The 12,961-nt window shown below is 47.2% G+C and overlaps 1 protein-coding gene across 8 annotated transcripts in view; it reads left to right on the top strand.

Moving 5' to 3' along the window:
* Positions 1 to 12,961, top strand: part of CCDC88A (coiled-coil domain containing 88A) — a 265,646-nt gene that overhangs the window by 190,040 nt on the left and 62,645 nt on the right. For all 8 annotated transcript variants that reach the window (XM_073628603.1, XM_073628602.1, XM_073628598.1 and 5 more), the window contains exon 21: positions 2,198 to 2,341. In XM_073628603.1, coding sequence (XP_073484704.1) covers positions 2,198 to 2,341 — 144 coding nt within the window. The remainder of the gene's footprint in view (positions 1 to 2,197; positions 2,342 to 12,961) is intronic.

Genomic DNA, 12,961 nt, shown 5'->3' with positions numbered 1-12,961 from the left:
CCTCTCGTCACATTGCCCAGGTACACCTCTCTTGTCACACTGCCTAGGTACCGCTCTCTTGTCACACTGCCCAGGTACCCTCCTCCTGTCACACTGCCCAGGTACCCTCCTCCTGTCACACTGCCCAGGTACCCTCCTCCTTTCACACTGTCCAGGTACCCCTCTCTTGTCACACTGCCCAGGTACCCCCCTCCTGTCACACTGCCCAGGTACCCCCCTCCTGTCACACTGCCCGGGTACTCCCCTCCTGTCACACTGCCCGGGTACCCCCCTCCTGTCACACTGCCCAGGTACCCCCCTCCTGTCACACTGCCCAGGTACCCCCCTCCTGTCACACTGCCCGGGTACTCCCCTCCTGTCACACTGCCCGGGTACTCCCCTCCTGTCACACTGCCCGGGTACTCCCCTCCTGTCACACTGCCCAGGTACCCTCCTCCTTTCACACTGTCCAGGTACCCCTCTCTTGTCACACTGCCCAGGTACCCCCCTCCTGTCACACTGCCCAGGTACCCCCCCCCTTTCACGCTGCCCAGGTACCCCCCTCCTGTCACGCTGCCCAGGTACCCCTCTGTTGTCACGCTGCCCAGGTACCCCTCTGTTGTCACGCTGCCCAGGTACCCCTCTGTTGTCACGCTGCCCAGGTACCCCTCTGTTGTCACGCTGCCCAGGTACCCCTCTGTTGTCACGCTGCCCAGGTACACCTCTATTGTCACACTGCCCAGGTACCCCTCTCTTGTCACACTGCCCAGGTACACCTCTCTTGTCACACTGCCCAGGTACCCCTCTCTTGTCACACTGCCCAGGTACCCCCCTCCTGTCACACTGCCCCTCTCATCACACTGCTCGGATACCCCTCTCCTGTCACAATGCCCAGGTACCAGTGGCAGCTGGTGCCTAATTTTCTTGGGGGGGAGGGGGTGGCCAGCAGCCTCCCCAACCAGCCGCCTCCCCAGCCAGCCAGACACCCGCCCCCCCAGCCAGCCAACCATTCCTATGAGCTGCCTGAAATCGCAATATTGGCATGTTTCGGTATTCAGGATAATGTATTACACACACCCTTAAAACATACAGAGCAATTAACCTAGAAAATGCAGTTCAGCGATTTAGAGATGGAGGTGCTTATCCAATAGCAAAACAGGGATTGGAGTGTTGATTTTGGAACCTCTTCTTAGACTCAACTCTGATTAGTGCACAGAATAATATGGTACTTCCATTATCAGCAATTTTGTACAAAAATCCTTGATTCCTGTGTAAAAGTGCAGAGCTGCAGTACACAACTGCCCAGCAGGGGCACCCTGTGACTTTACTGAACCTAATCATCACTTGGTCTCCTGCAGAGTTTGTAAATGTCAGGACTATTTATTCAGAAAGAATAACAAGGCCTGTGTCTGAGCCCCTGCGTTCATTTCCTGGAGCGTGCTCTGTGTTCGGGCCAAGAATAGCATTTTTCATATTTGATTCCCAGTTTGCTGGGCATCGGCGTCACGATGCAAACAAGTGCCCCATTATTCTGCTCCGTCTATGGCTGCTTATGACTGTTCCAAGAAGTAGACAACAATATCTGTTAACGAAAGGAACATCAATAAACAGCTGTGCAAGCTGCAGATTTACAGCTGTTTGGGAAGCCCAGCATGCGCTCATAAGGCCATGCTGGAGCTTGTAGTTCCACTGCGGCTGGAAGATCATTGAGTGCCTGTGCCTGATCATACCTACACAAAGATTTAAAGGTGAACTCCAGTGAGAAAAATTCTTATTTAAATATATTCCTTAATAGCACCAAAGGATATAAATCCACTTTTGTGTGCTCTAAATGCCCAGGGCATTTCATCGTTAAAGTAGCAGTGACATCATCACTTAGTCTGTGCATAGAGCAGAGCTGTGGGAGAGACCCAGCAGGCCCCACCCACTACAGGCTCCCTGCAGGAAACGAGACAGGAGGGGGCGGAGACCAGACCAGTCACCCTGCACAAGTAGAGAGAGCAGCAGTGAGCGGTCTTTATTACAGGAAGCTCCTGCACAAAGGAGAAGTTTCATACTGGATTACTGCACAGATCTTGAAGAATTACACAAAGCACACCAAGATTCAAGAATACACATGACGCACGATTGTAGAAAATATTTTTTTTATCTTGGAGCAGCTTTAATATATATAGAAAGCTTGTGTAAATGTGTATTTATTTATTTTTTATTCTCTTAGATACAACCAGCTGTTGAAACAGAAAGTGCAGTTAGAAGACCTGGAAAAGGCTCTTAAGGAGGAGCAGGGGAAAATGGTGCAGGAGAACAAGCAGCGTGATATGTTGGCTTCAGATTATCAGAGACTCACGGAAGAGCATGAGAGGTAAGTGTTACACTAAACATACTAAATACTGCATTCTGTTCACGTGGAATTAGGGCCGTCTTCATAGCATCATGGGCCCCTGGGCAAAGTAATGCTCTGGGGCCCCTACAATGAACACAGCACAGGTAAACAGACATCAAGTAGGTAGGAGGCAGACAAGCGAGCGGAGCTTCCTCTTTTGGGTGGAGCTCCGCATTAACTACATGAACAATCATTCTGTACAGCAAAGAAATAGTGGGAAAATACTACATAAAGTAACAAAGCTGTCCTGTGCATATAATATATCTGCTAGACGCCTCCCCAGCACTATGGCCCCTCTACACCCTAGATATCCCCCCCAGCACACTGACCCCTCTACATCCCAGATATCCCCCCAGCACTCTGACCCCTCTACATCCCACATATCCCCCCAGCACTCTGACCCCTCTACATCCCACATATCCCCCCAGCACTCTGACCCCTCTACATCCCAGATATCCTCCCAGCACTCTGACCCCTCTACATCCCAGATATCCTCCCAGCACTCTGACCCCTCTACATCCCAGATATCCTCCCAGCACTCTGACCCCTCTACATCCCAGATACCCCCCCCCCCCAGCACTCTGACCCCTCTACATCCCAGATACCCCCCCAGCACTCTGACCCCTCTACATCCCAGATATCCTCCCAGCACTCTGACCCCTCTACATCCCAGATACCCCCCCCCCCCAGCACACTGACCCCTCTACATCCCAGATATCCCCCCAGCACTCTGACCCCTCTACATCCCACATATCCCCCCAGCACTCTGACCCCTCTACATCCCACATATCCCCCCAGCACTCTGACCCCTCTACATCCCAGATATCCTCCCAGCACTCTGACCCCTCTACATCCCAGATATCCTCCCAGCACTCTGACCCCTCTACATCCCAGATATCCTCCCAGCACTCTGACCCCTCTACATCCCAGATACCCCCCCCCCCAGCACTCTGACCCCTCTACATCCCAGATACCCCCCCAGCACTCTGACCCCTCTACATCCCAGATATCCCCCCAGCACTCTGACCCCCTCTACATCCCAGATATCCCCCCAGCACTCTGACCCCCTCTACATCCCAGATATCCCCCCAGCACTGTGACCCCCTCTACATCCCAGATATCCCCCCCAGCACTGTGACCCCCTCTACACCCTAGATATCCCCACCAGCACTCTGACCCCTCTATACCCTAGATATTCCCCCCAGCACTGTTACCATAAGATACCCCTTGTATTGTGACCCCACTACATCCCTGATACCCCCTACACTGTGGCCTCTCTACATCCCTGATACCTCTAGCACTATAGCCACCCAAGCTACCCCAAGCATTGCTACCCCCTATACACCCCAGATCCCCGACTCAGCATTGTTTTCCCCCATACACCCTTGATATCCCCCAGCACCATTATTCCATCAATGTAGTACCCCCTTTTCCAGTGGAGATGGACTGGAGATGGACTCACTTATACCAATCAAGCAGGCAGAAGGAGGGGCGGAAGAGGGAGCATCCCTCCGGGAATTTATTCGGTGCAAACAGTGCTGGACAGCTGGGCTCACCATGACGCCATCCACAATGCTACTTCCGCAGGTGGGCTCTCAGTGCTGCCGACTCAGCAGCTCCCACTCCAGCTCCTACCCCGCAGCCTTCGAGTCCCGAGCATTCAAGCTGCATGGGGCGGGGTCAGAGCATCACTGGCACTCCAGCCCCGTCCCTTCCTGCTGGCTGTGAAATAATAGGTATCGTTCTGCACAGCACGGCGCACCGCTGACAGCCTGCCTCCCCTGTGTATCCACCACTCTCAGTGCCATCATGGGGTCCCCAATTTGGCTCAAGGACCAGCTGGTTTAGGGAAAGTGCAGGGGCCCCCCATGCAGCTGGGGCTCATGGGCAGTGCCCAGGTGTGCCCACTCATTAAGACAGCCCTGCCTGGAATATGGCCAGGGGTAATTGTGGTATATGAAGACTATGCAGTTCAGCATGGGGTGGAATGAGCACGTTTGAATCCAGTGGACCATTACCCTTCTGTCTTTAGGAAAGAGTGCTTCCTGTGTGTATGGTTGGAGGCGATGAGTCCAACACCAACCATCCAAGCTGCAACCATTACATAACATCCTTGTACAAGGAAAAATTTGGTATTCAACCATGACCCATGAGTTCCTTCTAGAAACGATGGTTCTAAACATGACAATTGCTTTCTACTAATGTTAGGAAAGTAGTTTGGAAGGATAGCACTGGAATCTTATGATTGTTCTAATGTTATAGAGGCTATATAGGGGTGCTTGAATAGGATATGAAACAGGAAAAGTCCTACAACCCCAAAATCCTATGAAGATGAGCAGGATGAGATCCAGACATCTGTGCCCGGCCATTCGTAGTACTAAACGTTCAACGATCCAATAGAAAGGTAAAAAATCCGGCACCAGGACATCTCGAATGTTATTTTTATTTTATCCATCGAACCATAAAAAGGAATCAATTCCTGTAAAGATTAACATGTTTCAGCCTCCTACCAATGACTAAGACCTATGTAGGAGGCTGAAATGCGTTAGTGCTCATGCACACAGGACGTTTTTACAGCTGCTGTTAGGGGCGTCTGACTTTTTTTTTTTAATCGCCTCTCCATGTTGGCCTATGTATCCATGCACATATAAACTGTCAGAGGCATTTGGAGGCATAAGCGTTTAGGGGCAGTAGAAAAAATGACAGCCTGTGCGTCCAGGAGCAGAGGCCGTTGAGCTGTAAAAACTAAAAACGCCCCTAAAAGCTGTAACAGGCTAGCTGCATTTAGCGTTTTCAGATGTTTACATTATAGGGGGTGTTTTTACTGAAAAAAAGCCAAAAAAAAGCCCATAAACGCTACTCAAAAACGTGGCTCACAGCGCTGGTATTTTTTAAATGTCCTGTGTGCATGAGGCCTTAATCTTTAGGTCTCATGCACACTGGACGTTATAAAAAAGCAAGTAACATTAGCTGTAGAAAGCTGTAGCTGTAGAGTGAGTTTTTCAGCGTTTTTGTAGTAGCGTTTTTTGGCATTTTTTAGCTTTTTTTCTTTTTAGCAAAATTATACTCCCATTAAAGCTTATGCCTAAAAACGCTGATGAATACAGAATACCCACTTTTGTTTGCCATTTTTAAGCTGTTTTCAGAATTCGAGCGTTTTTACAGTTGAAAAACTCCTCTCAAAACCCACTAGTTCTGGGTTTTTTTTCCAGCCAGAAAACTCCCCTGCCAAAAACTGCTGATAACAGCCTGTGTGTGCATGGACTCATAGGATAATATGCCGGGGAGTTTATTGACTGCAGAAAAAAACATCTCAAGCCAAAAACAGCAGCTGTAAAAACATCCAATGTGCATGAGGCCTTAAACTTGGAACCTCTTTTTCTTAAATGTTTGATTGAAACGTTGGTAATGACGGCTGTACGTCGAAACATGTAAGGCGGATCTTCTAAAGTGACGTCAACTCGTATCAGCCCCTGGAGGCTCGCAGTCTTTGAATGCGGCTGGAGCCGGCGGTGCTCTCTCTCCTTTACCCTTGCTGTTTTTCCCCTTGTGTCGGGCATGATGCATAACAATGTAAGTATATCCAAATGATTTTAAAAAACAATTGAAGTTTGGTTTTACACTATGTTACACTCCTGCTTGTCTTCCCTATATATACTTCTGAATCATCTAAAACAGAGAGGACTATGGTACGTTTCTGTTGAGGCTAATTGGAGAGAGGAGGTGTGCACTTTTCAGCTGAAAGATTCCAGGGAGAGGAGGTTCCAGTGATCTTTAGCTGGTTCAAGCAGCCCACCAACTGCATCAGTACTAGTATATATTACCTTTCATTTCTGATGAAGGGGGGGGGAATGTTCTCTGAACCATGAAACGCATTGGCTCACCGGTCTATTGCTGAGAATGTGTAAATCTGTACAAGTAGGTGACATTTGGCTATGGCTCCTCGTGCGCAACACCCCTCCCCCTGGAGGACACAATTAGGTTGAAGACAAGTCTTATTGACCATCCTCATCTCAAGAAAAGCCATCCAGATTGGGTTTCTGGCAACCCAGGCTTGTGGGTATCTTTAGACTAATGTTCTATCTACCTGGTCTGGATGATTTTTCTGCATGGCTGACTACCAATTGTTCTTTCATTTTAGATAATCTGCTCATGATCAGAAAGCTTTGACTAGTTACATGAGCTAGTAGTTTAAATGCGTATACGTAAACCTATGTAACACAGAGTGATTGAGGTTGGGTATATTGCTGACCAGAAATGTGTTAAGCTTATTATTTCCATACAAGCTTTCCTGCTCCATGCAATTAGTAGAAGTAAAATCTTGTCAAGTCAGCTCTGTAGAAATGGCTCTGATCAGCAGGACTGCGGTCAATGCCTCTATCATTTCATATGCACACTTGAGATTGCACAGCTGGAGATATACTGCACGTTCTCTATGTGAGGAATAATGAGCGTAAGCCTCATGCTAGTCCTCTTTGAAAGAACAGTACTCTTTGGGGGGGGGGGGATAGTCAATTATTGTGATAAAAAAATGAACAATTAAATTCTTCTTGATTATATCTGATCAGTAAATAAGATATGACATCCCCTATCCTTGTGAGCAAGCCAGGAGTGGGGGAACCCATCATGGAAGGTTGGTTTACGGGTGGAGACATGTTGTATGAAGTCATTTTGCTCACAATCAATAAAGTGGAGAAAGGCCACAGTAGCTAGCACCTGGATTGTCCATGTATGATAAGAGGAGCAAGTCTTGAGCAGAGTTACAGGTTTGGGTATGTTCTTATTTGTCTCTTAACCCCTTTATTATTTATAATGTTGGTTGAGTAAGTCCTTGCTTGCTGCCTTCTTTGGGTGTTTCCATCAATTTGTTCTTAAAGCGGTAGTAAAGTCCACTTTGTGATTTTTTACCTACAGGTAAGCCTATAATAAGGCTTTGTTGTTGTTCAGTTGTTTAGTCATGTTCGACTCTTCGTGACCTCATGGACCATAGAACGCCAGGCTTTTCTGTCCTCCACTGCCTCCTGGAGCTTGCTTAACTTCATGTTCATTGTTTCGATGATGCCATCTATCCATCTTGTTTTCTGTCATCCTGTTCTCCTTTTTCCTTCCATGTTTCCCAGCATCAGAGTCTTTTCCAATGAGTCCTCCCTTCGCATTAGGTGGCCAAATTATTTGAGTTTCAGCTTCAGGATCTGTCCTTCCAGTGAATATTCTGGGTTGATTTCCTTCAAGATTGACTGGTTTTGATCTTCTTGCTATCCAAGGTGCTTTCAAGAGTCTTCTTCCACACCATAGTTCAAAAGCATCAATTCTTTGGCATTCAGCCTTTCTTATGGTCCAACTTTCACAGCCATAGGTTACTACTGTGAATACCATAGCTTTGACTATACGACACTTTGTCGGTAGGGTGATGTCTCTGCTTTTTATAATGTTGTCGAAGTTTGCCATTGCTATATAATATCAAGGTATCTTTTTGAATGGGACTTTTAAAAGGCAACCAAAGATAACAAAAATATATTCTAAAAATTGATTTTATTAATATCACTTTAAAAACTCCTCACATGAGGCACATGTTTAAAAACAAACATTATGTCAAAATTGTTCAAGATAAAGCACAAAACATAGAAGTGGTGATACCCAAAACCATGAATGGCTGTATGATCAAAGGTTCTATAACAGCAGTACATGGAACGGGCAATCTAACGCCGTTTCGAATGTCTTCCTTAAGCTTTGAAAGATGTGTGCAGGAATTTAAATAGTCCCCCACAGAAACCAGTCCGGCTACATGTTCAGGCAAAAGGCAGAAATCTTCCTCCAAATAGACACTTAAATAAATGCCATCAAAAAAGTGTCTCAAACATCACCAGCAGCCGTTGGATATGTCACTCCCTGGACGGGGAGAACTCTCGGTTTGCCATTGCTTTCCTCCAAAAAAGCAAGCGACTTTTAATTTCATGGCTGGAGTCACCGTCTGCCGTGATCTTGGAGCCTAGGAAGATAAAATCTGTCACGTTTCTCTTCTCCTTCTATTTGCCAAGGAGTGATGGGACCGGTTGCCATGATCTTAGTTTTCTTAATGTTCAATTTCTGGCCAGTATTTTTTTGCTCTCCTCTTTCACCTTCATTAAGAGACTCTCTAGTTCTTCACTTTCTGCCATTAGTGTGGTATCGTCTGCATAGCTCAGGTTGTTTATATTTCTCCCGGCAATCTTAGTTCCAGTTTGTGATTCGTCAATCCTGGAATTTTGCATGATGCACTCTGCATACAAGTTAAATAAGTAGGGTGACAATATACAACCTTGCCGTACTCCTTTCTCAATTTTGAACCAGTCAGTTGTTTCATGTCCTGTTCTAACGGTTCCTTCTTGACTTGCATACATGTTTTTCAGAAGACAGGTGAGGTGGTCTGGTATTCCCATAATCAGGCTTACCTGTAGGTAAAATAAATATCTCCTGAACGTGCACCGTTTAGGAGATATTCACCCTGGATGCAGCCGGTGACGTCACCGGTACATGCATGCCAAAGGTCCGGCATACTTTGCTGGACCTTCAGATCTTTGTGCCAGGACTGAGGGCTCCCGCGCAGGCGTGATGTCGTCACGGCTCCAGCCAATCACACAGCCGGAGCGTGCAAACTTGGAAGAATGACTGGAGGAAGATGTCAGCCCTCTGAGCGTTGACAGTGGGCTGCTGGAAGGCTTTGTTCCAAGGTGAGTATTTCATAATGTGCTAGTATGCAATGCATACTAGCACATTATGCAATTGCCTTACAGGTGTGTGTGTGGTTTTTTTTTTTTTTTTTTTTTTTAACAAGCCGCGATTTACTACCGCTTTAAAGTAATATTAAAGACTTGTTTGTTAAAAAAAATAAAAATAACAAACATGTTATACTTAGCAGCTTTGTGCAATGGTTTTGCACAGAGCAGCCCAGATCCTCCTCTTCTCGAGTCCCATGCTAGCACTCCTGGCTCCTCCCTCCTGCTGGGTGCCCCCACAGCAAGCAGGTTAGTATGGGGGCACCCAAGCAGACACGCTTCCGAGCTGTGGCTCTGTGTGCCCATTCCCACACGGAGCTGCGGCTTAGCCCTGCCCCCTCCGTCTCCTGATTGGCTCACTGGCTGTGATTGACAGCAGCGGGAGCCAATGGCTACCAAAAGCCAATCAGGAGTGCGAGTCCTAGGAGAGCCAAGGCTCTCGTGTACATCGCTGGATCGAGAGGGGGCTCTTAGTATTGGGGGGGCTGCTGCACACAGAAGGTTTTTTACCTTTATTCATACAATGCATGAAGGTATAAAACTTTGTGCCTTTACAACTACTTTAAAGTAAAATGCCCACAAGGTCCCTTGCTGGCATTCTCTCCCCGGCTTCGTCTGGGTGCTAGTCTTTGGCTGTCTTAATTGGGTGGTGCAGGATGACGTCGCTCCCATGTATGCGTGGGAATCATTCATCACAGCACACTGGCACTGTGCCAGAAATTAAAACAGAGCTGCCCATGTGCGGCTTTATTTACCATCTCCAGAGGATGGAGGATTGCGAACAGGCAAGTATGTTTATTTGATTGCAGAAGAGACATTGCAAAAAAGGCTTTTCTTTTTTTTTTTTGCAAAATGTCTCTATCTGCTGTTTTTGTTTTTTTGCCTTTAGTTTGGCTTTAATGGTTACAAATTGTCAGGGAAAATGTCAGAACCCGTTACCCCCACCCCCTCCTCCGCTCGCCCCCACCCCCTCCCCCGCTCGCCCCCACCCCTTCCCTCACATACCTTAAGAGAGCTATAAGTGCAGATTTGTAATGCAGTAACCATCACATGGGATATATTGAAAGATTTCACATCTGAACGCCAACATCTACCCCCTACATAATTGAAATTCGGCTTCCAGCTGACCCCTCGCAAGGGACAGGATTCCACTTGTTGCCAGGGCAACGCTGTCCACAGGAGTGAGCATGTGACATCATTTTCTACAGTCTCCTTCAGTGGAACATCACACGTTCATATTGAGTTCATCCGATGTGTAATAACACCTAAAAAAATCATTAAGAATCCTTGACTTCAATTTAAAGGAGTGACCTGTGGTCGGATAGCTGTCAAATACTATTATTATACTGCATCTAAGAAACAGCTGTGACTGAGAAAGCTGTAAATATTTATACATGATTAAAATTTAAATTAAATATCTTTCATAGAAAATCTTCTGCACATTTGTATTCTGTTATTTATTCAAACAGATTTTTGTAAAGACCATGTCAAAAAGGACCACTGTCCTCGACAACGGAAATAATGCAAATACTTTTTTAACTTGCTGACTTCCAGAAGCTCTGCCAGTATTTTTAAAGATGCTCGCAGAATACCTGCAAGGACTTCATATGGTGCTTGCAGAATCCCTGCCAGGACTTCCAATGGCGCTTGCAGAATCCCTGCCAGGACTTCCAATGGCGCTTGCAGAATCCCTGCCAGGACTTCCAATGGCGCTTGCGGAATCCCTGCCAGGACTTCCAATGGCGCTTGCGGAATCCCTGCCAGGACTTCCAATGGCGCTTGCGGAATCCCTGCCAGGACTTCCAATGGCGCTTGCGGAATCCCTGCCAGGACTTCCAATGGCGCTTGCGGAATCCCTGCCAGGACTTCCAATGGTGCTTGCGGAATCCCTGCCAGGACTTCCAATGGCGCTTGCGGAATCCCTGCCAGGACTTCTAGAACTCCATAAAACCATTCTGGCCATGTCCTCTGGCCCAAAGGGTATTTAGTCATCTGCCCTGGAATTAACTGGTGCTGTGTCTTCTTGCCAGCTACCACAGAGATGCTAGAAAAGAGCTTTAAAGTGATTGTAAACCTTTGATTCTTTAAAAAAAAAACTTGTTATACTTGCCTGCTTTGTGCAATGGTTTCGCACAGAGCAGCCCAGATCCTCCTGGGGTCCTCCGCCGGCTCTCTTTGCTCCTCCTCTTTATCGGGTGCCACCGCGGAAAGTGGCTTTTCATGGGGGCTCCCGCTGCATCCATTGGCATCCCATGTCACAGCTTTTGATTGACGGCAGCGGGAGCCACTGGCTCCCACTGCTATCAATCTGTCCAATAAGGAGAGAGACAGCAGCACATCGCTGGATCAGATGGGCTCAGGTAGGAAAAAGGGGGGGGGGGTGGCTGGGGGGAGCTGCAGCACAGAAAGTTTTTCATCTTAATGCATAGAATGCATTGAGGTGAAAAACCTTAAGGCTTTAGAACCACCTTAATACTTACCTGTTGCCTTGTCCATTGCTAATCCTGATTATATTGACCAATCTGCTGTTCTCCGTGCCCATTGACGACCTCTGCCTTGACCTGACCACTCTCTTATTGCCACCTGTCACAACCTCTGCCTTGACCTAATTCTCTTACTAATCTTCTAGTTACTGTGGTCCTCCTGCCCCCTTGGTGAGGCCACCCTGAGGTCTGTGGCCTAATACCAACCAAAAGAGCTCCAGGTCCGCTAGGGCTCCTGGCCTATTTCCACCGGTAGGAGCTCTAATGAAGAATAGGGATGGGCTTGGGTTTGGGCTGAAGGTGTCATAATTAGGCCAATCAAGTTACAAGCAATATGTGCCTCATTTTGTACATGAAGCTGCGAGGCAGGGAATCCCTGGCACTGGTACACTTCTCATTAACCAGTATGGACAGCAGCCCTTAAGGTTTAACTGAACCGGAGCTTGGACTGGACTCAAGCTCATCCCTAATGAAAACCAGCTAGTGCTTTAGGTGAGCCCAGGTTACCTGCCCCAACACTAGGTGTTATTCTCTCTCAGTACCACACTCTGTACGTGACTCTCTATATAAACCAGTACATGATGCACAGGCTCCCAATACTGAAACCCGCCCAAATGCATAAATCCCTTCTTGTCCTATTGAGGGCTACCTAAAATCTCAAAATCAGATGCACTAGGCCCTAATGGCCTTCCATACGTCCACTTTGTACCTCCATCTAGTCACTCTTTTTACAACATTCTCTCGGGCAATTAATTTCCTTTGACCATGCTACATCATAGTTATCCCCAAACTGGGCAAAGATCCCTCGCACTGTGCCATGTACCACCCTATAGCTTTGCTGTATAATTTTGTAGCATTTGGCTAAGAGCTGTGCAGCTATCAGCCCTGTTTATTTTATTTTTTAAATTTTAAAACTGAAATCCACTTGAAATAAACCCAAGGCAGTACTCTTTTTAACAGGCAACTGGTTAGCCGACCGCCCTATAGCAGTTTTACCGCTACAGGGTGCTTGGCAGCTGTGCGCAGAATCCATGTGTGTGTGTATGTATATGTGTATGTATGTATATATATATATATATATATATATATATATATATATATAGGTGGTCCGACACTTTGGGGTAGGCCGCCGGGGGCTCACTCCCTCTGTGATTGCACACAGCGGGAGCCGATCAGTGGGTACCATGGACTCGATGTTCATCGGCACCCGCCGATCATCAGCCACAGAGACAGAACTGCAATCTGCCAAAGTAAACAAAGCACATTGCCGTTCTGACAGGAGGGAAGGCACGGATCCTGTGTTCCTGCAAAGGGACTAGAATCCATGTCTTCCCCTAGTAAAAGCACCTCCCCCACGGTTT

This window comes from Aquarana catesbeiana, linkage group LG04, assembly GCF_042186555.1.
Source record: "Aquarana catesbeiana isolate 2022-GZ linkage group LG04, ASM4218655v1, whole genome shotgun sequence".
Taxonomy (NCBI): Eukaryota; Metazoa; Chordata; class Amphibia; order Anura; family Ranidae; genus Aquarana; species Aquarana catesbeiana.
This window is presented reverse-complemented; position numbering and strand designations above follow the sequence as displayed.